This window comes from Leguminivora glycinivorella, chromosome 8 (assembly GCF_023078275.1).
Source record: "Leguminivora glycinivorella isolate SPB_JAAS2020 chromosome 8, LegGlyc_1.1, whole genome shotgun sequence".
Classification (NCBI taxonomy): Eukaryota; Metazoa; Arthropoda; class Insecta; order Lepidoptera; family Tortricidae; genus Leguminivora; species Leguminivora glycinivorella.
Genome location: NC_062978.1, coordinates 24,370,070 through 24,393,519, shown reverse-complemented (window position 1 = coordinate 24,393,519; position 23,450 = coordinate 24,370,070). Strand labels below are relative to the sequence as shown.

Below are 23,450 nucleotides of genomic sequence, written 5' to 3'. Positions count from 1 at the left end.
GCTTTCTCATGATTTGAAACTCTCAATAGGTTTTCTGATGATTTAAAACTCCTAATCGGCTTTCTCATGATTTGAAACTCTCAATAGGTTTTCAGATAATTTAAAACTCCTAATCGGCTTTCTCATGATTTGAAACTCTCAATAGGTTTTCTGATGGTTTAAAAAGCACACAAGGTTTACGATTGCATATTTAGAATTAGAACTTGTGAACTGTAAAAGCGCAATCAGATTTTTAACTTAACATTTCGGATTCGTTCATTTGATTGAAACAGATGAAGTATGGTGTTCGTTGTTAAATGGTCCATTTCGAAAATGTAAGCCGTAAAGTTAAGTTAGGTATGATATTAAATAGCAAAAGCTTAACGCAACACACTCTCCGAGGTGGCCAATCTCAGATGTGGTCTCTCTCAAGCGTTTGCTCGATTGACAGTGGCGTTTACACACAACGTGTCTGATCAGCTCGTCAGCGTCGCAGAACACGAATGGACCCCCAAAGTGTGAACTCTGGTGTAGTCGCGTTTTACATGCATCGATTGAGTTTGACCCCCTCCGGGTATGGGATTCCATATCTATCGACCGCGTAAATACAGAGATCCCCAAGTCTCGAATTCAACACTACATGCCTCGGTTGGCCAAGCCAAGGAATGGTTTACGTGTTGAGGTTGTCGGTCGTCACAACCCGACATACTACACATCACCATTTTTATTTATATGAAACATTGTAAAAACTTTATAAGTGTGATGTAGACCCAGTTATGCTATTGGCTGTTTCGGATTACGTACTCCCACGTCATATCTACTACGAATTTTGTAATATATGGTTTAAAATAACGTATATAAAATATGATCTTCTTTGACACCCATAACAAAGAGTTCAGTATAAATTAAAGGCTAGCGTATGTCATATACTGCACTTTGCAAAGCAGAACTTTTCATAAAGATATAAGGTTCAAATTTTGATTATATTAAAATCATGACATACATTGAACAGTATGCGAAATTGCAATCACTCATTTAGTTGTAATTTGAGTCAGTTTACCTGGTTGCTCACTCGCTATGTTTATCTTATAAAATGATCACGATTTACATGAATTATAAATGGTTTTGATATAAAATAGATCTCAGTATACATATTTCAACTATATTGTGAGTGGTAAAACTCTAAAAATAATATCGTATTTATTCTCTATGTTTTAGTATGTTAAAAATAAAACAATTAATTTATCATGAAACCATTTTATTTAAGTAATGAGAAATATTACAAGCACGACGACTAACTAAAAAGTAAAGTACATTTTATAACATAAAATTTTCTAATAATTACTCACTTCACTCAACTTTTTTACAATTTTTTCTACCAGACCTTCAGTTGCATTTAATAACTCATCATAGTCATCTTGAACAACATATTGTACTGTAACCCCATTAGATTCGATATTTGATTGCTCCAAATCGGATATACTGATTTTAATCAGACGCTTTCCTTTTGTAACCTTTCTGATGACATGGGAATTTAAACCCATTTCTTTTATTTTCCTCTTTCCTTTCTTAGCGATTTTCTTCTGACTTTTTGCTGGTGTACCTGATAATGGAATTTCTAAAGATGGATTCAGGAGCAAATCCTGGTATTTCAGGTACGCATCCATGTCTTGAGAATAATTGAGCGGATCATTCGGTTTTTCACAAACTTGCGAATAAAATGGTGTGGTTTCAGTCATTTCAGCAGCGTGGTTAATAGGTTGCGAGCCCTGTAAAAAAATATCAAGTTAAATATATTTCAACACCAAATAAAAGTACTCAAAGATACCAGAATATAATAAAAGTAAAATACATACCATTCTGATTTTGAAACTGATAATGCACCCGGCTTGAAATCTCGAACTGTTGTAATTTTAATTTATTAAATGCTCTATTTATAACTTCGTAGTAACAAAATATAGTATAGCTATTAGCTATTATAGCTTGCACATTGAACGCGGTCTTAACGCGGCGACATTCGTTTGATTAGTGCCGGAACCTTTATGCGGATCTTGTTTCCGACAAAAGAAATATTACACTTTTGTTTTTCAATAATTAGCTGAGTTGAATATTATATTACAGTGATGATCAACCTTTGTATTATATTGGTTTCTTACTGTATTTTTGCAAATGTTGTAGTTTATGTTAGTTATAATTTGCTTTTAGGTTGTTAACTCATGACTTTACGTCAGTTTCGTTTTATTAATAAAACCCCTGGCTTATTCATTTCCTGTACTATTTTCTAACAAGTGCAAGTGTTACAGTGCGAGTTTTACGTACACGGAGAAATTCACCTTGAAACAATGCTCGTAAGTTTGTAATATTTTATTTAGCTATAAACTATTCTGAATATGGTGTTGAGTGATGTTTGTTCTCGATTAAATTTACCGATAAGTATCCTTCTAAGTAGCAGTTTTATGCGAGTTAAGTGCGTATTGGTATTAACTTTAACTTAAAATTTATAACCCTCGCTGGAGAGAGGTACAAGTACAACTGTGAAATCTCGTTCGACTGAACATAACAGAATCTTATTTTTTATTTTCAGGTCTGACTTTGAGTACCATGTAATCCAGTCTAAGAAAGACCTCGACTCTGAGGATGAACCTGGATCATTAAAGTATGTATTTTAATTAAATTTAAGATTTTATTGACTTATTATTAATTTTTGTTATTATTAATGATCTAATGGATAATCACTATGTATTGTAGGACTCAGAAGAAAACAACCAAAAGGAAAAACGCTTCTCAGATCCCGAAACGTGACGCGGGCTGGTCGCTGGACAGAAACGTCGTCGAAGAATGTGCTAGTAAAAGGTAATTAATTAAAACTGTGTTTGAAAACTTGTCTACAAATGCGAACTTTTTATTTATTTCTCTTTATTTATGAGAACTGGAAGTAATATAAAGTTTTTAATATTACAGCAAGAAGATCAAACCAAAGAAAACTGTGAAAAAGCACGCATCGTCCGTGTTAATAACTGATACGTTGCAGGACAGTGACACTGACCTTGATGAAGAAGACAAAACTAAAAGGTAATTAATTCAATTCAGTTATTTTATATGTAATACATATATTTACTTAACTAATTGTAATTAGCCTTTGAATCTAAACATTTTAAACCATAGTATTTAAATTCTTAAATGTTAAGTACTTACCTAATTAACTAATTATATTTTGTTGTATTCGATAATATAAATAAGTTTTTAATATTCCAGTACGACAACCAAGTCGAAGAAAGAGACACCTGATTGTAAGCCAGGCTGGTTTTCAAACTGGGGTGACGAAGGACATGTTGAAGCCCAGCGTCGAGCATCCGCTGCCAACTCTCTGTCGTCCGTGCTGATACGTCGCGTCCCAGGCGGCTACGTGCGTCGCACAGCTTCGTTAACCGGTGATCTTTTTATTGATCTTAAACTGTATAACGTAGTAGATATTCAAAACGTTCCATCTGAAGCCCGTTGGGAGAAAGCGCTGGTTAATTTTAAATATCGTGTGGATTCCGTTTCGGATATAGTAGATAGAATAAATAAGATTCTAAAGCGTTGTAAGGACGACTTTACAGATGAAGGAACCTTTTTCCCAGATAAAAAAAGCCAATAATCTTTAATCTTTTTTACGTCTAATTTAGTCTATTCCTATGTCAATAGGCAAAATGCCTCATAATAGCTCCATATTTTGTTCAGTGTGTGACATAAGTATTCCAAGTAAAGCCTTTTCTGCTCACTTGCGCACTAACTTGCATAAAAATAATAACTCTGTTCAATTAACTCCTGATATTGAAAAAATAAGCAGCGCTTTCCGTAGTAGAATAGCATCATACAGAGTGCGTGGACCAGAGAGTAGCCTCCATGACTCACCGGTAAAGTTTCTGTGCGCTCTTCGTAGACATATTAAACATATTCTCGAAGCGAGAAGGCTTGCTTTTGGATCTATAAAGGTTAACTTTGAACTGTTTGCTGAATTTGGTTTGCCGAAAAATGAAGCATGTGAAATTAAATCATTCGCTACGCAAAATATCATTTTACATCAAAGTTACGAATTTAAAGAAATATTTTCAACCATTTTGAAGACATTGAGCACGAAAATTGATGAATTTCAAGAACGGGACAGTGGCTGGAGCTTTCTACGAAACTTATATCTCGAGATAAACATAAACAAATATAATCCTCTTAGAGCGTCTAGATTTATAGAATTACCAAAGTTAATAAAACATCGAAGAGCTTGTGTAAATATTAAAAACAATGACAATTTCTGTTTTTTATGGAGCATAATTGCCGCATTATTTCCCGTACAAAACAATCAGGATCGTATAGCGTCTTATCCTCATTTCGATAACTTTCTCAATATAAAAAACATGACCTTCCCTGTTGGCCTCTCTGATATCAAAATATTTGAAAATAATAACCCAAATATAAGCATTAATGTTTATGGATTAAGAAAAAATGAAGTTGTTGGACCATTATACAAAACTAAGACAAAACGCAAACATCATGTTAATTTGTTAATGCTGGAAAAGGGTAACCAATCACATTATTGCTTGATAAAAAATTTAGGTAGACTTTTAAAGACACAGTTAACGAAACATAATGGAAAAATTTATTTTTGTGATGAGTGTTTATTATTTTTTAACAACGAGGATAAATTTAATAAGCATGTTTGTGGTGGTGTTGCAACAGTATTACCCGATCCCGGCACTCACATCCAGTTCAAACATTTTGAACGAATGCAATTAAATCCGTTTGTAATATATGCCGATTTTGAATGTATATTACAACCTAAAACAGATGATGAGCTTAATTCAAAGTGTACTACCACGTTACATAAACACGTTCCGGCTGCCTTTGCGTATTATATTGTGTGTTCTTATGATAGCTCACTCAACAAATATGTTAGTTATAGGGGGCTAGATTGCGTTAGTAAATTTCTCACCTATCTGAAAAGTGATGTAACTAAGATAAAGGAAATATATAATAGCCCTGCTCCATTAAAGCTTACAAAGGACGAAGAAAACCAGTTTAAAAATGCGAAGTATTGTTTTCTTTGTAATAAATTGCTGTTAGACGATGCAGTTAGAGATCATTGTCACCTCACAGGTAGCTTTAGAGGCGCTGCTCATTCGTTTTGCAATATTCAATTTCGTTTACCAAAGTTTATACCGGTATTTTTTCATAATTTATCGGGCTATGATTGTCATTTGTTTATTCGTGAATTAGGAGAAATGACTGGTAGGTTAAAGGTCATAGCAAAAAACAAAGAAAATTATATTTCTTTCACTAAGTTTTTCCACATAAATAAAGACGAGTTTGTGCCTGTACGTTTTGTCGATTCATTCAAGTTTTTAGGAACCAGTTTAGAAAAACTAGCGACTGATTTGAATAATGAAGACTTTGTTCATTTACGAAGTTTCTTTCCTGATCATATTCAATTCGGGCTACTTAGAAGTAAGGGCATTTATCCGTATGAATATATTACCTGCTGGGATATTTACAAAGAAAACAAACTACCACCACAACGTTATTTTTACAGCTCAATATCTGATAGTCCTATTTCTAACTCTGAATATAACCGAGCTAAGCATGTCTGGAACATATTTAATATAAAGACATTGGGTGACTATACCGACCTCTACCTCAAGTCAGATGTGTTGTTATTGGCTGATATATTTGAAAACTTTAGACATACCTCTATGTTAAACTACAAGTTAGACCCCGCATTTTACATGACAACTCCATCTTTAAGCTTTGACGCAATGTTGCTTATTACTAACGTTAAATTAGAACTCATAAATGATCTTGAAATAATTCGAATGATACAAAAAGGAATTCGAGGAGGTGTTTGCCTTTGCTCTACGAGATATGCACGTGCTAATAATAAATACATGACCGATTATGACACATCTGTCCCGGATTCTTTCTTGTTTTATATGGACTGTAACAATCTTTACGGTTTCGCAATGTGCAGTAATTTACCGTATGGCGATTTCAAGTTATTGAGTAAAGATGAAATTGACAAAATAAATTTTCTAGATGTGCCAGATAATAGCCCGTACGGTTTCATATTAGAAGTAGATTTAGAATATCCAGAATACCTACATAACTTACATAATGATATTCCATTTTGCCCACAAAGATTTGTACCCCCGGTTCGAAAAATCCCAAGCTGATTCCGAACTTGTACGACAAATATGAATATGTTATTCATTATATGCATTTAAAAACTTGTTTGAGTCATGGTTTAAAATTAAAAAAAATACATAGAGTTATTCAATTTAAGCAAAGTCGATTTATACAGCAGTATATTGAATTGAACACGGAGTTGAGAAAAAATGCAAAATCAGAATTTCAGATGAACTTTTATAAACTTCTCAATAACAGTCTTTTCGGTAAAACGTTAGAATCTGTAGAAAATAGGACAAATGTAATGTTAGTTAATCAGTGGGTTGACGACAAGAACAAAACTAAGAAAAAGCTAGTGCCGAAGTATTAATAGCACGTCCTAATTTTCATAGTGCAAGTGTGTTTACTGAAGATTTAGTCGCCATTCAAATGAATCCTGAACAGATTACGCTCGATAAACCAATTTACATAGGATTTACTGTTTTAGAAATATCTAAATCTCACATGTACAACTTCCACTATTCTCATATGAAGCCGTTTTATGGAGAAAATCTTAGTTTGTGCTATACTGATACCGATTCATTTTTGTATTTAATAAAAACAGATGATTTGTACAGAGATTTAAAGTTACATTTTGGTCGGTACTTAGATACAAGTAATTACCCAGCGGATAATATATACGGCATATGCCAAAAAAATAAAAAGGTGTTAGGGTTATTTAAAGATGAGGTAGGAGGTAAAATAATTGATCAGTTTGTGGGACTTAGGTCGAAATTATACTGCTTCAAAACACAAGAAAAACAGTTCAAGAAAGCAAAGGGCACAAAAAAGCATGCGGTCAGAGATCTTCAATTTAGTGATTATGAACATGTTTTATTCAATAAAGAATTGTTACGAAAAAATAATGCAGTATTTAAGTCTATCAAACACGAAATTTTCACACAATCTCTTAATAAAGTAGCACTATCTTCGAATGATGATAAACGAGTAATATTAAAAGACAATATTCACACACTTGCGTGGGGACATGCTTCATTTTTCTAAATATAGTTATATAGTGATATTTTAAAGGAAACTTTGAACTAATTTGTAAACACCTACTTTACTTTTTAAGTTAGCTATGCCAGTATGTATATTATTATTAAATAAACTTTAAAAAAAAACATTAGTTTTTCTTTTTTAAACCCACCATATTTATGTACAATGTTTAAATCAACTCAGGATACTTATGTTATGATCGTATACCTGTATTATGAGTACAATATCGTATCATGAGTTGATTTAAACATTGTTTTCAGGAGTATAATTTACAGGTTAATAAAATGCGTCTTATTTAGCACATTCATTTATTCAAAGAGGAACGTGATTTTCTAAATACCATTTTTTCATACATATTACATATTTTAATGCACAAGTTTTTTTATGGTACACACAATTAAAAATACAATCATTAATACAATATTTTTTATACAGTTCTTGTAAATTCGGTGCACCCTTTTCACTTAAATCTATAACAGTACAGTTTGAATATAATTCTTTAATCCATTTAATTTTTTCCATACCTTTAACGAATATTATCTTATCTTTAATATGATTATAAATAAGTCTTCTAAATTCTCTATAATCAACATAACCTTCGTGCCACAAAATACCTAAATGTTTTTCAATCCATTTTGTCTGCCTCTCTTCACTTTCCGTCAATTTAGAAAATCGAAAAGGGGGTTTTATTAAGAAAACTTGAGTGTATTCTAGCGTGCTGTATGCAAATTCTTTGATAATAAATTCGTTTTCTTTTGTTTTAAACCCTTGAAGGTCTACAAATATATGCTGCATTACGATACTTTTTTCGTAATATTACTTAAAGGCTTATATTCAAATACACTATCATTTAAAATCAGACAGTAAGCTGCAGTGTTCTTTGGTATATCAGATTCACAATCCAATTCAACTCTCACATCTACTGAACCGGTTTTTAAGGTTTCGTTTTGACGAGAACAGTTGATAACAAATAAAGGAGCTTTATCTTTAAAATCTTTAGGCTAAGCAACGGCGCTTGTAGACGATTATAATAAGACTGTTGAAATTTCGCATACTGTTCGTATAATATAGCAAACTTTTCATCCGAAAAACTAACATCAAAACTTTCGTACGGAAAGTAAACTGAATTCAAGAAAACTTTAACATCTCTCAAATTACAGTGATCAAAGTGTGATATGTCTTTATTAGCTTCATTTTTTCGTCCCGTTTTCAATCCAATTATAATATAACGCGGCTTTTCAATTTGCGATGAAGTTTTGATAGACCAAGAATGTTTTGACGTCTCAGGCAAGAGCGGATATTCATACAAATCCCAAGTCCTAAATGCTATCTGAACAGCACGATCTCTTTCTAAACATTTGAGTAAATTTAATCTTTCACGATCAGACACTTTAACATGAGGCATGCGCCATACTATTTTAGATATAGTAATATTGTCTATATATTCATTCGCATTTAATTTAACACTATTCAAATTAGTATTGGATCTTAAAAGAATAAGTTCATGCTTGCAATTAATTATGATTTTGCTGTAATCCTCAGCAAACCCGAGAATCTTGTTTAAAGGTACAGACACAGAAAATGTACCTTCCGTGTTTTTTATACCATTGACATCAAATCCCCATAACTTAGACATGGATGCTTCCATCCCATTCATAGATACAAGAGATTTCATAGTTGTTGTAACTCCTGCGTTTTTAATTTTGTCAATTTCGATTCCATTTAATTCATATCGAATATCTTGAAATAGATGAAGTATGGGGTTGTTTGTAAGAAGAACACTTTTTACCTCGGCTTTTGTTTCTCTATTGAATGCGGTTATAGTACCTTCTATGTATAAAGAACTTGCTGATGGTAGTACGTAAAGATCTTGTTGGTTTATAGGTATACGTATTTCATCGTTGAAATTGAAACTTGTGACGTATGGTTTATATGAATGATATTCAAAGCTCTCGATAGAATTATCAAAGACAAAAGGTTCTGTTAAGTTTAATATACTCATTTTAATAGGCGTAAGCTTTGGAGGAATTGCTTATTTTGTTTTGTGAGTTTTACTTTAGGTCTTCTTTTCGTGATTGCAGGATGAGTACTGGTAATGTATGTCATGATTTTAATATAATCAAAATTTGAACCTTATATCTTTATGAAAAGTTCTGCTTTGCAAAGTGCAGTATATGACATACGCTAGCCTTTAATTTATACTGAACTCTTTGTTATGGGTGTCAAAGAAGATCATATTTTATATACGTTATTTTAAACCATATATTACAAAATTCGTAGTAGATATGACGTGGGAGTACGTAATCCGAAACAGCCAATAGCATAACTGGGTCTACATCACACTTATAAAGTTTTTACAATGTTTCATATAAATAAAAATGGTGATGTGTAGTATGTCGGGTTGTGACGACCGACAACCTCAACACGTAAACCATTCCTTGGCTTGGCCAACCGAGGCATGTAGTGTTGAATTCGAGACTTGGGGATCTCTGTATTTACGCGGTCGATAGATATGGAATCCCATACCCGGAGGGGGTCAAACTCAATCGATGCATGTAAAACGCGACTACACCAGAGTTCACACTTTGGGGGTCCATTCGTGTTCTGCGACGCTGACGAGCTGATCAGACACGTTGTGTGTAAACGCCACTGTCAATCGAGCAAACGCTTGAGAGAGACCACATCTGAGATTGGCCACCTCGGAGAGTGTGTTGCGTTAAGCTTTTGCTATTTAATATCATACCTAACTTAACTTTACGGCTTACATTTTCGAAATGGACCATTTAACAACGAACACCATACTTCATCTGTTTCAATCAAATGAACGAATCCGAAATGTTAAGTTAAAAATCTGATTGCGCTTTTACAGTTCACAAGTTCTAATTCTAAATATGCAATCGTAAACCTTGTGTGCTTTTTAAACCATCAGAAAACCTATTGAGAGTTTCAAATCATGAGAAAGCCGATTAGGAGTTTTAAATTATCTGAAAACCTATTGAGAGTTTCAAATCATGAGAAAAGCCGATTAGGAGTTTTAAATCATCAGAAAACCTATTGAGAGTTTCAAATCATGAGAAAGCCGATTAGGAGTTTTAAATCATCTGAAAACCTATTGGGAGTTTTAAATCACCAATAAACCTGAGTACGAGTCCTAAATATGAAGTGATATTGGGAGTTTTCAAATCTTTGATTTGAAACTCCCAATAATCACCTACTAACATATATGTCCGCACTTGCGATCTTTTTTTGATTTTACCTTTTATTTTATCTCTAACTTTTTCTTTCTTTCTTTTAAGAAATAGGCAGCAAACGAGCAGACGAGCCGCCTCAGCCGCCTGATGGTAAGCAGTCATCGCCGCCCATGGACATAAGCAACATTAGGGGAGCCACTTATGCGTTAAAAAAAAAAAAAAATTAAAATTTAAACTGTTTATTTCAGTCATTTTTTATAGAATTTATACAAACAAAACTCTTAATCTATTATTATTTAGATTCTAATTGAGTTAGGTCTAATTGAGATCATGCATTACATTACAGTTTCAAAGTTAGTATTATAATAATATACTTACATTTTAACTACATTTATGTCAAGTGGCAATACACTTGTCCATACTCTTTTGCCATACTCATTTGTGCTGGTTGGTAATACAAAAGTTGGAATATTAGCTAAATTTCTCAGGTTTTCTGGTCTGCTTCTTTTTGTTAATTCAGGAAGTTTCCAAATATATTGATTTACAATAGCTAGGTTGACCTTGTCATAGACAGGTAAGACTCTGCAATATTTGAATAGATTTTCATATTTATTTCTATACTGGAATTTTATTTTTAAAGGTACAATGGTTTTTAACAATCTTATTTGTATTTTATATATATTGTCAAGGTATGATTTAAATGTCCTACCATAACTTGACAGGCCATAACTTATGATAGAGTCTGCAACCTCTGCGTTGCCGACCTTTGAGAACCCTAAATACCTGCTTCTTGAAGAACCCCATGTAACTTAGTAAGGATCATGTCTATAGCATTGTAGTTACTTGCAACACATTTGTTTGGACCGTGCTAGCACGGTTAGCATCTGCTTCTGAACACAGATACAACGCGAAGTTTGGCAAAGGGCATTGAGGCGTGCTAGCGATGCCGGCAAATGGTAGAACAGCGTAACTTGAGTTGTAACGTTTTTGATACGCGAGTAATGGGGACTATCGTTTTTTAGCTCACCAGTTGGCGCCACTGTTGAGTAAGGTCCAGAGATATACCTAGCTGTCAAAGTTAAAGGCGACTTATAAGATCGGCGCCGAAACAAAGTTTTGAACCTCATTAATTAATTATAAATAATATCTAGATTATTAATTATAAATAACTTAGCATCATATTTTACGCCTCTTTTTCTTAATTCGCATTCAAACCGTTCACATTCATCGCCCAATAATCCATATTTGCGATAATTTCACGAAGGAGATCGCTTTTCAATAGGTAAATTAAAGAAATTATAATTTATGTCACGAAGCCCGCCAAAACCAGTAGCAGTAGTAGTTTTTTTAGACCTCACGCGACAACAGCGCCTCTAGTGGCAAACTCATACGCGATAGCCCCCGGTTGTAAACGAAAATTGTATTTGCAAATTGCATGTTGAGGAAATAGTGGGTACATTACGGCACAAATGCAGAAAAGAGGTGTTTGAAACGAGTTGCGATAAACTAAAACACGACCGAAGGGAATGCTTTAAATCTACACGAGTTAAGAAATTCCTTGTCACACGTGTATCATACGATGGTATCTTTTTCAGTACAGATGGTGCTTTTTGCCCGCACTGGTGGGTAAAGTGGCTCATTTCTTGTCAAGTCGAAACTTTAAGTAAGGGTTACCTACAGAAATCTTCGTTGTACGACACATGTGCGAAAAGGGAATTCGTAACTCGTGTCAATTTAAAGCACTCCCTTCGGTAGTGTTTTAATTCATCGCCACCCGTGTCTAATTTCTACTTTTCCGCATTTGTTTCGTAACGTATTATTTCCGCCTTACACGCTTGTGCTCCCCGGCGGAGCAGTAACGACGAAGTTCTCGGAACTTCACAGATAGCGGCAACTAATAGAGATTTAGTTTGAGGTTGACGTATTGTAAGTATGATGTATGGCTGTGTAGCTAATTGTAGATACGTAGCTATATAATATAAGATGAGTTTGAACTTAATACTCACAGGAATATACCTAAATATTTTGATAATGATTTAAAAACTAACAAAATTGCCTAGTCATTTTGTTAGTTTTTAAATTATAGCAGTAGCATTTCACGAAGATCGATTGAGAATTGCGACCTGTAGAAAAGAACATCCGGACCTATAAAAAGCAAATGGAAGGAACCACTGTCACTCCTGTCAGCTATGAAGTAAATAAAGGTAATTAGATATCAAAAGGTTCATATATGTACAAATATTTTAAAGGTACAAGGCAACTCATATATATAAACACTGAACCAACTGAACATTCTCGTTTCATTTGTCTTGGTGGAATGCTGCAATGTGATTGATTGATGAGTACCTACGCATCGCGCGCACGATTGGTCGCATAGAAAAAAAAAATAAAAAAAATAAAATAAAAAAAAATCATTCATTCATTCATAGATTGCACACTTGGCACGCTTACATTGCCAAATGGATGGATGCAAAATGGAGTCAATGACGCAACTGTACTGGTGCTGGTACCATTCTTAGTGGTGTTTATTTAGTAACGTATTCTATAATGTCAAAAACTAAAGGCGAAGGTTCAGATTAATAATAGCTAGAGATTCTAGGGATTAGTTAAATGTTGCAAAAGAGAGTAATTACGTTTATAGTTAGATCGCGACTTCGTGTCTGAGATATTTAAAAACTCATAATAATAACTCTGCAATAACTTGAGCCATCTTGGATGTCGCTTTTTGTGGGGGCCCATCTTGTGGGGACGAGTCACCGTCTGCCGGAAATAAAATTGGATACCGTTTTATTAGGCAGGCGTCCGGTTTTTTATCCATAGCCCAGTATTTAGTCCATCACTTTCATCAAAATAGACCAGTTCATTTTAGATTCCATTAACTCTCAAATAGTCCTTACACCCTGGCGGGTGTTGCCGCTGCGTGTGTCCCATGATACGGGCAAGGGCAACATCCGCTCGGTGTACCCCTTACATTTCATTAAAGTGTCGAAAGGGCCTCTACGTGTTGGCTTCGGCCCCGCGCACGCCTCCCAAAGGTCCGGAATACCATTGTTCCGTGATGGGAAAGACTCTGCAATATCCTTATTAGGCTCCGTGTTAGACAGAATTATTTTTTATCACACTTGGAAGAAAAAATACCGATTTATATAATAAAAATATAGGGATGATAGATATTTTATACCTTAAGAGTTTTGAATGATTCACGGTTATTTAATAATCACGGTCTATATCCCGGTCAATATAAGTCTAATTTTATACCTTACTTTTATATTATTACCTATCTCTCGAACGAAGCGCTTTGATTCTTATTTTCGTATGCGCACTGCTAAGGAGTGAAATCTCTTACCGGCGGCTATATTTCCGAGCTCATATAACCCGGCAACCTTCAAATCAAGAGTGAACACTTGAACAGGCATCTGGGCGAGCTCACTCCATCGTAGGCCACGTCTTTGGCTTTGGCTAGTCTGTGGCCAAGAGTAAGCCCAATTATAAATAAAAAGTACTCGTACACGTCTGGTTTTAATTTAGAACATGACTTTGAGCTCGTCTGTCGTCCACTCCGGCCGTATCTCCAAACTCTCGGCAACTCCGAGAATCTAGTGGTGGAACAAGTTGCTGTTTATTCGACAACTCGAGAGTGCCAGAGTATAGGAGTAATATAGAAGAGTAATCCAGTTTTTTTTTTTATTTAGACTAAAAGTTTTTTCTGTTAATTTGCATCGTTCTTCATTCACTTTCGGTTATTATTATTATCACCTAACCACAAAATTAAAATTTTGAAAAAACCCTCGACCACGACGTAGTAGACCGATTTTTATGAAACATGGCTAAGAAAACTCCCGACTAACTCATCTTTCAGAAAAAAAAAACTAAATCTAAATCGGTTCATCCGTTCGGGACCTACGATGCCACAGACAGACACACACACAGATGTAACGATAACATGCATGCCTTTCAACGTTTATTATATAGCACTAAGCATTCGGTGTTTTTAGTCTAATATTCTTACTTAGTTTGTAAGGAAGACATTGCATGTACGCAATTAATATTCACATACATAGCTTTGACATGTAGTGAACATGGAAATTTTCACATGCCCTGTGGCAGAGCATATTAAGGATCTCCAATGTAAACACTTTATAACGTCTACTGTAACGCACCATATGTTCTTGTGAATAAACTTTCATTCATTCATTCATTCATTCATTCAGACAGATAAACAAACAGACAGACACGTCAAAATTCTGCTTCACATAAGCATAAACAGTTCTCAATCAGTGATTATAAAATTTGGATAATTAAAAGTAAAAAAAGAATTTAATTGTATTTCAGAAGTACATATTTAACGGACTTAAGTAGATCTACCAAATCTTTCATTGTTATTTATTGATTATGTTTACATTTTATATTGAACTCTATACATTATTCAGGAGATGTAAACATGTAGCCTTTTTTATGTTATACTACTTTTGTACCCTTACTCTACTAGGCTGCGAAGGGCAAACTTTCAGCCTCGTTTGTTTTGTACGAGGCAGTTTTTGGCGAGGCATTTCTGTTGCTTTGGCAAGTGTCCTGTTTGCTGTTCTGTGTCTAGTTTCTGTATTTGAACACTGAAAAAAATCGTTGTTTTACTGTTCGAAAAACTAAGGTATAGCCAAGTATAATATGGACGTACACAAGTTTTTTTTTTAATGTGTCTTGTAGTCCTTCATTCGGCGACAAAAGAAGCTATGGAAGATATTTTTGAGCAACTTACCACCACATTCACCTCCTTAAGTATTGCCGGTTGTAAAAATTACACCATGTATGTTAATACCTAACCTACCTAATCTTAAGCTAAGCTTAGCAATATCGGCCCAGGTGCTTGTACAGAGGACCAAAGACTTGCAAACACAAGGACAGGCGGCCTAGCCAAATTGACAATCGACGCTATGTGGCGATCGAAACGCAGTCTGGCTAGGGTTGCAAATAGAAAAAAAAACATGAAAAAAAACCGAACACCATTGGTTTTTTTTTCTATATAATGTATGTTTTTTTTTTCAGATAACCATATAATTCGACAATAACGGTTTTTCGTTAGTTATAACGTGTTTCAATAACAATAACGTACATTTTAATTCGATTAACATTCAGTATACAAACGTTTATTGGGGAATCCCCGACGCGGCGTGCAGCGTGGAGAGGCGGTGGCGTTGCCAACAGTAAATAGTGATAACTACCAACTACAGATATCGTAAATGTTACTTTTATAAGACCAGAAATTAAAGTTATTTGATTAAATTCGTTTAATAGTTAACATTCATTCTAAAAAACCACATAAAAGTATTAACTGCTTTGCAAATTTAGAGATTTCGTACTTTAGAAAAAAAACATACCTCAGAAAAAAAACTGTTTTTTTCATGTTGTTTTTTCAAGCCAGAAAAAAAACGGTTTTTTTTTGCAACCCTAAGTCTGGCTCCTGGAAAGCTATCTATTATCTTTTGTGATGCTTCTGTGATGAAATGTAATGTGCACGAAAAATAAGACCTCGGTCTCTTTAAAGCAAGAGTAGGGGAAGGTTGCGATAATTGGACCAGCGCCTTGATTGGACCACTTAAATATTTCAAAATCTAACCGTACTAGACGGAATCCAGTAAGGTACAAGGTGACCTTAGGACTCACCTTGGGCCACCCTGTAACCTCAGTCGCGCCTCGCTTCCCGGAAAAGAGAGACGCGTCCAAGTGTGTTTCGAGCGCTGTTGAAGTTAAATTACGCGACGGAATAAAATCAGTTGCAATTGAATTTGTGTGTTGACGCATAAATGCCAGGGCCGTCTTTCCAGCTCAGTCTCCTCCACTTTGCCCGGTCTTCAGCATGCTTAGGTGTGAGATTGTTCTCTTGCATGTTACGATAGCCAGCCAGCGCTTCTTAAGCCTACCGCGGCCGCGTGACGCAAGACCTTGGACAGTGAGGTTGAGATCTGTTTCCGACGTAGTCTACCGGTCTGCGGTGACCATGGCTAATATACCATCGGAGGCGACTTTCCTACACCTTATCCCGTGTATAATAAAAAAAGATACGCTGACGAAGGGTAAGCGATTCTGTCGTTGGCTAGGTACCCTGTTATCCAATCAATATGTAAATGAGGGGCACAGTACATGTCACCTGTATAACCCTCTGAATTAGATGGCTTAAAGAATGAAGTTAAGCAGCACATGGCCGAGTTTGAAGTAAGGACGATACAGGAGAGGTCAGTTCTCGACTATTTCCTCCCTAGTTTTTGAAGATAGAGCAATGATTTTTCAAACACAGTTTATTCTTATTTTTATTTGCGTCGCCTCATTTTGATTTTTTTGATATTCTTATTTTTAAAGACGCCAGAGGCTAGAGCCCTTTTCCAAAAATTCCAAAAACGGCCTTATTGATTATGGCGCGAAAAAAGTATTAAGCTAAATCGGTATGGGCAATTCGGGCAGCGTATTCGATCGAAGCTCTCGGCAGGATGATTTTTACCGACTTGCCACATATAGAAATAAAACTATGGAAACGGATTATATCGCGTATAATGAATTTACATTTTATCCCGACGTTTCGAACACTTTACATCATTCTTGGTCAACGGGTGACTGAGGAAAAATTACAATGTGCAAAAGCTACCCACATACGAGAAATATTAATGACCATGACCATAAATAATGTAGATTTTTAAGGCAGGTTCACACACTGTTATAATATTAAAAAAAATTACAATTACTATTTTAAAAAACAATTAATTAATTAATTTACACAAAATTGACAAAAAACAAACTGCAAATGTCCAACACCATAATAAGTACAACGCAAAATGCCTCACAGTCTTCGTTGTGTGTATTTCAATAAAAAAACAATAAGTAGATCTACCTATATAGTTACTTCACCTTCACGCCTACATTTTCACCTGAAGTCTACATACAACGTCTACCTGTCCTTGAAAAACCCACGACTCTCAAATAAATCTCTCAGAAGGAAAACCGTGCTTGAAAAGTCAAGGTACCAGGAACACATCATGCAAAAAGATGTACCTAAATCCATCTCAAATGTTCTCCATTACAAAAAGTTGTGACTGCGTTAGAAAACCAAGGCGCTTATGCCCTTTTGGAATAATGATGGGGCTTTACTCTCTGTTATTTATTACTCAACTTGTGGTCTTTTCGAAATTTGAAATGTTAACTTGACTTGATGTTTCAACAGCAAAACATATGGGCTGTTTCACCATACTGACATTGACACTGACAATTATTTTATTTGTCAAGTATCAAGACCCGGACACATAATTTTTCTGTGCCTATTTGCGGGTTGATTAGTAGCTGTTACTAAGCGTCAACGTCAATATTTCTTTGTTGAAGAGGCAATGAATGGTGAATTGTCACTGCCAGGTGACAATGGTCACTAATGTGAAAGGCCACTTGCTCCCAGCGCAATTTATGGTCCAGAAAACTGAATTTAGAGAAGCATAATGCTTGAATATATCATAAGAGCTAGTGGCTGTAAGAGCGTGCACCTATCAATCCAGAGGTTGGTTGGTTCGAACCTTGGCTCGTCCAATGTATTTTTCAGAACTTATGTGCGAAATGTTATTTGATATTTGTCAGTCGCTTTTCGGCGAAGGAAAACATCGTAAAGAAACCTGACTAATCTCAATCATCCTCCTTGCGTTATCCCGGCATTTGCCACGGCTCATGGGAGCCTGGGGTCCGCTTTGACAACTAATCCCAAGATTTGGCATAGGCACTAGTTTTTACGGAAGCGACTGCCATCTGACCTTCCAACCCGAAGGGTAAACTAGACCTTATTAGAATTAGTCCGGTTTCCTCGCGATGTTTTCCTTCACCGACTAATCTCAATAAGGCCTATTTACTTTTGGCGTTAGAAGGTCAGATGGCAGATCTTGCGTCCTTTTTCTCTGTTTAAATCAAGTTGAGATATCTAGCTTTTGAACCGGCCCCTATGTGATAACTTCCTTTCTAAACTTTCATTCTTTATTTATTTCACACTTTAAAAGTGTCACGGCAAATGAGAAAAGTTGTGAGTCGCTTTAAAAGTGTTTAAAGTGTTAAAGTGTCCGCTTAGTGAAGATGTATGGTAACACAGAGAACCTCCTATAGAGTAGCAATCTTGTATATTTTGTTCGCGATACGAGTCACCAGTGTTTGGGGTGCGAGGAGCGGGCGGGGAATGTGTTAAGCGCGCTGTGATTGGCCGTTTCAAGGACGGCGGGCAGTCGCGCCAGATGAAAAGGGACAGAAGTATGACTGTCCCTCTACTGACGCGTAAGTGGCCAATGTAAGTTGACCTATGCCGGCTCTGAATAAATTATTTAATATGACTTATTTGTGGAATGTAATGCCGTCTGTTTTTAAATTTGAGCTTCTTGTTACCTTTCCACACCATTTCACACTACAGGTGGACATCTTTAAGGCATCAAAATACCCTTTTCCAATTTTTTAGTGCGAAAAACACGCGCTGCTTTTGGGTCTGTTACTTGGTCGATACTGATCGGGCACGGCGAGCGCCCGCGCTTATATCAGTGCAAATACTAGGAAGGCTGGCGACCGCGAGTCGTCTTGTAATGGATGTCTATAGGGGTTGGTCTGTGTATGGTAACAACTATTTACTCAAAGATTAGGGTAGACTTGGGTAAGTTGGACCACTTTTGGACAAGTTAAGTGGGTAGTCTACTCTATTTAGGTTACATTGTAATCTTGAACAACTGTACAATACAAATACTATTTTTCGCACTGAATACAGGGTATTTTGGTCCGAAAGACGATTTTTGGTTGTTTCTCCGAATTTGACGACCGGTCTGGCTCAGTCGGTAGTGACCATGCCTGCTGAGCCGCGGTCCTGGGTTCGAATCCCGGAAAGGGCATCTATTTTGTGTGATGAGCATGTTCCTGAGTCATAGATGTTTTCTATGTATTTATCTATTCAAGTATGTATATCGTCGCTTAGCATCCATATTACAAGCTTTGCTTAGTTTGGGGCTAAGTTGATCTGTGTAAGGTGTCACCAATTTTTATTTATTTATTGATATTTATTTCATTAAAATAAAAATAGGCGTGTCACTGAATGAGGCGAGTTTTCCCTATTTAGGCCCACAACGACAACTGTGTGCTCACTGCGACATGTCCGCCGGCGGGTTGGTCATTTGATCTGAGGTATACACGCGCATAGTGCTATCTTGCTCACACCTACACAGGGAAATGAAATATCAACAGGCTTCAACAGATAGCTGACATTTCCCAAACGACGACTATCAATAAGGGACAGGTGGTTTATATCAATGTGGGTCCATTATGGGGAAGGAGAAAATTACAATGCTATCCATCTTTGCCGCAACTGCCTTAAGTATTGAAGGTTAACTGGAAGAGATCCCTTAAGGTGTAAGTTCGCCTTTGTAGTCAAACGTTTTATTTTATGTGTGTTGTATTCTTTTCTTGTACAATAAAGTTTTTAATTATGAATTACTGATTATTGAAGTTTATCGCAAGATTTTGTTTTTGTGATAGGAGGCAAACGAGTAAGCAGGCCGCCTGTTGGTAAGCGATCACTGCCGCGTATGGAGGCCCGATACACCAGAAGGGCTGGAGGTGAGATTGGTGTACAAAAACAAGTTTGTCAGCAGAAAAATGAGAAATGGGATATTTGAATTTCGCTGGCTTGGGTGAAGTCTTAGTGGCTCAATTAACAGACCGCTGGATTATCGTTCTAGAGACCGTGAAATCAAGTCTCACACGACAGAGATTTTCCACTTTTAAATAACCCTAGCCCATTCTACCATCGGACTCTGAGGCCGTTTTTACATTATCCGATCCGATATCGGATGCCGGAAGGATTTAAATGGAAAAAATCCAAGGTGGCGCATGTAATATATGGGATATCGTTCCGACATCCGATATCGGATCGGCTAATGTGAAAACGTACTTAGACGCACGGCCGGTTTCCATCCTTTCTTGGTAGATATTCCGCGAATTCGCACGAGGCGCTTTGCTTCTTCTTTTCTTATGCGCACTGCCAAGGAGTGGAATTCCTTGCCGGCGGCTATATTTCCGAGCTCATATAACCCGCCAACCTTCAAATCAAGAGTGAACAGGCATATTATGGGCGAGCTCACTCCATCGTAGGCCACGTCTTTGCCTTCGGCTAGTCATTAGCTAGCTCATTCTTAAGTAAAAAAAAAACTAGTGGCATTGATTGTAGATTTTTTTGTCTGTCCCAATTAAAAAATTGTATGGAACCCTCGGCGCGCGAGTTAAAAAAGTAAATACCAGAACATAATTTCACCAAAATACGAGGAAAACCTCCAACTTCACAAAGGAAAGAAATAATTTATACCTTCTTTATTCCGAGTCTGCTCACTTTGACAAGTTTGACTTTCATCTTAAGGAAGAAAATCTTTAAATATTGCTACATTCGGGAAGATTTTCTCCTTGTCGAAATTTTCCTTGTAATTTGATAAAATATTTATATACACCGTGTTTCACGTAGCTAGGTTCATTATCAGGAACCACCCTGTAATCACATTTAGTTAAATTCGCAAAAAAAAAATCATCATTTTCATAAATAATAAATGAATTTATTAGTGTGAGAGACCCTTAAGATTAACATTCAAGTTAGTGTCGATGGACGACACATGTCAAAACAAATAACATTGGTAAAGGCTGTCACACACGTGTTCAGTACTTTTCATTATTTTTTTAATAACTCGATAACCGTAAGAGTTAAGACACTAGTTTCTTAGGGCCACTTGCACCAACGAAAATGGAGGGTTAACCCGAGGGTTTACCCACCATTTTGTATGGAATTTGACAGATGACAGCCCACTAACCCTGAGTTAAGTGGTTCGTGCAAGTGGGCCTTAGAGAAATTAATTGTATTTGATGTAAATAACCTTCCCTTAAAGTTAACGGAATTCAATAAAAACAGGGTGTATATATTTTTGTAACATTTCGATAAACTTTGGTTGATTTGAGGAGATAATTTGAGGAATTGCGATACAGCGAGGAAATTTCGCGATTATCCTTGGTACAATGCCTCAAGGGCCTATTTAAGATATTAGCTAGCTTTTAAGTTTAGTCTTAGTTTCTTATTAGGGTTCTGTACCTGAAAAGAAAAAAACGGAACAAAGGAAAAAAAACCGGCCAAGAGCGTGTCGGGCCACGCTCAGTGTAGGGTTCCGTAGTTTTCCGTATTTTTCTCAAAAACTACTAAACCTATCAAGTTCAAAACAATTTTCCTAGAAAGTCTTTATAAAGTTCTTACTTTGTGATTTTTTTCATATTTTTTATCCATATGGTTCAAAAGTTAGAGGGGGGGGACGCACTTTTTTTTCCTTTAGGAGCGATTATTTCCGAAAGTATTAATATTATCAAAAAAAGATCTTAGTAAACCCTTATTCATTTTAAAATACCCATCCAACAATATATCACACGTTGGGGTTGGAATGAAAAAAAATATCAGCCCCCACTTTACATGTAGGGGGGGTACCCTAATAAAACATTTTTTTCCATTTTTTATTTTTGCACTTTGTTGGCGTGATTGATATACATATTGGTACCAAATTTCAGCTTTCTAGTGCTTACGGTTACTGAGATTATCCGCGGACGGATGGACGGACGGACAGACAGACATGGCGAAACTATAAGGGTTCCTAGTTGACTACGGAACCCTAAAAAACGGAACAAAGGAAAAACGGAACCTCTGTATGAATGATTTTTATTGTTTTCCTGTTATTTATGTGTGTACTTATTTTTAACCCCCGACGCAAAAACGACGGGGTGTTATAAGTTTGACGTGTCTGTCCGTCTGTTTGTCTGTTTGTCTGTCTTTCTGTCTGTCTGTGTGTGTGTCTGTCTGTGGCATCGTAGCTCCCGAACGGAGGAACCGATTTAGATTTAGTTTTTTTTGTCTGAAAGCTGAGTTAGTCGGGAGTGTTCTTAGCCATGTTTCATGAAAATCGGTCTACTATGTCGCGGTTGGGTTTTTTTTTATAAAATTTTAATTGTACGGTAATAAAGTGTATTGCTACTACAGATTTCAACTTCAGTGAAAATACAAATTTTTAACTTCAATTCCACTCCTGTGGATTAAATGCAACTTTCTTATTTATAAATAATAATTATTATTATTGGGGAATGGGGACACCTTACACAGATCGACTTAGCCCCAAACTATTTAAGCAAAACTTGTACTATGGGTGCTAAGCGACGATATACATACTTAAATATATTAATACATTCTTATACACATAGAAAACATCCATGACAGGAACAAATAGCTGTGCTCATCACACAAATAAATGCCCTTACCGGGATTCGAACCCAGGACCGCGGCTTAGCAGACATGGTCACTACCGACTGTGCCAGACCGGTCGTCTATTTGTTTTTGAAATATCAAGAGAGCTTTTACCAATTAGTGTGGTGAAAAGGTAAACACATTAGATTATACTCAGCATTACCTTAATTGTTTTTCGAAACCCATTTCCGAAATTCGATCGAATAGTATTTCATATCCGCTAGTAAATGGACAATGGGCTTTTGTGAGATATTTATATTAATATGTCATTATGGTTGAAAAGGTCCGAATTCAATATACAATAAAGACATAGTTAAGGTAAGGAAGAGCGTTTCTTTTTTTTTTTTTTGATATTTTTAATGCATTTTCGAATCACGTGAACTTTTTTAACCCCCGACGCAAAAACGACGGGGTGTTATAAGTTTGAAATGTCTATCTGTGTGTGTGTCTGTCTATCTGTCTGTCTGTTTGTCTATCTGTCCGTGTGTGTCTGTCTGTGGCATCGTAGGTCCCGAACGGGTGAACCGATTTAGATTTAGTTTTTTTGTTTGAAAGCGGAGTTAGTCGAGAGTGTTCTTAGTCACGTTTCATGAAAATCGGACCACTATGTCGCGGTCGGGGGTTTTTTTTCAAAATTTTAATTTTGGGTTCCGTAGTTTACTAGGAACCCTTATAGTTTCGCCATGTCTGTCCATCCGTCCGTCCGTCCGCGGATAATCTCAGTGACCGTTAGCAGCTTACCCCCCCCCTACACGTAAAGTGGGGAGTGATTT

At 36.0% G+C, this 23,450-nt stretch overlaps 1 protein-coding gene across 1 annotated transcript; it reads left to right on the top strand.

Annotated features, from left to right (window-relative positions):
- The first annotated feature begins 279 nt into the window (after positions 1–279).
- LOC125229140 lies at positions 280–4,276 on the top strand. The gene is made up of 5 exons (XM_048133920.1): positions 280–314; positions 2,564–2,635; positions 2,728–2,832; positions 2,941–3,051; positions 3,235–4,276. The coding sequence occupies exons 1-5, from the start codon at positions 280–282 to the stop codon at positions 3,617–3,619; spliced, it is 708 nt and encodes a 235-aa protein (XP_047989877.1). The 3' UTR covers positions 3,620–4,276.
- Positions 4,277–23,450: the final 19,174 nt, after the last annotated feature.

Excerpts from the sequence above, each read along its gene's own strand:
- LOC125229140 (XM_048133920.1), top strand. The coding sequence starts at position 280 with ATGGTGTTCGTTGTTAAATGGTCCATTTCGAAAAT. Across the intron at positions 2,636-2,727 it reads GATGAACCTGGATCATTAAA|GACTCAGAAGAAAACAACCA; the intron begins GTATGTATTTTA and ends TATGTATTGTAG. Across the intron at positions 3,052-3,234 it reads GAAGAAGACAAAACTAAAAG|TACGACAACCAAGTCGAAGA; the intron begins GTAATTAATTCA and ends TTAATATTCCAG.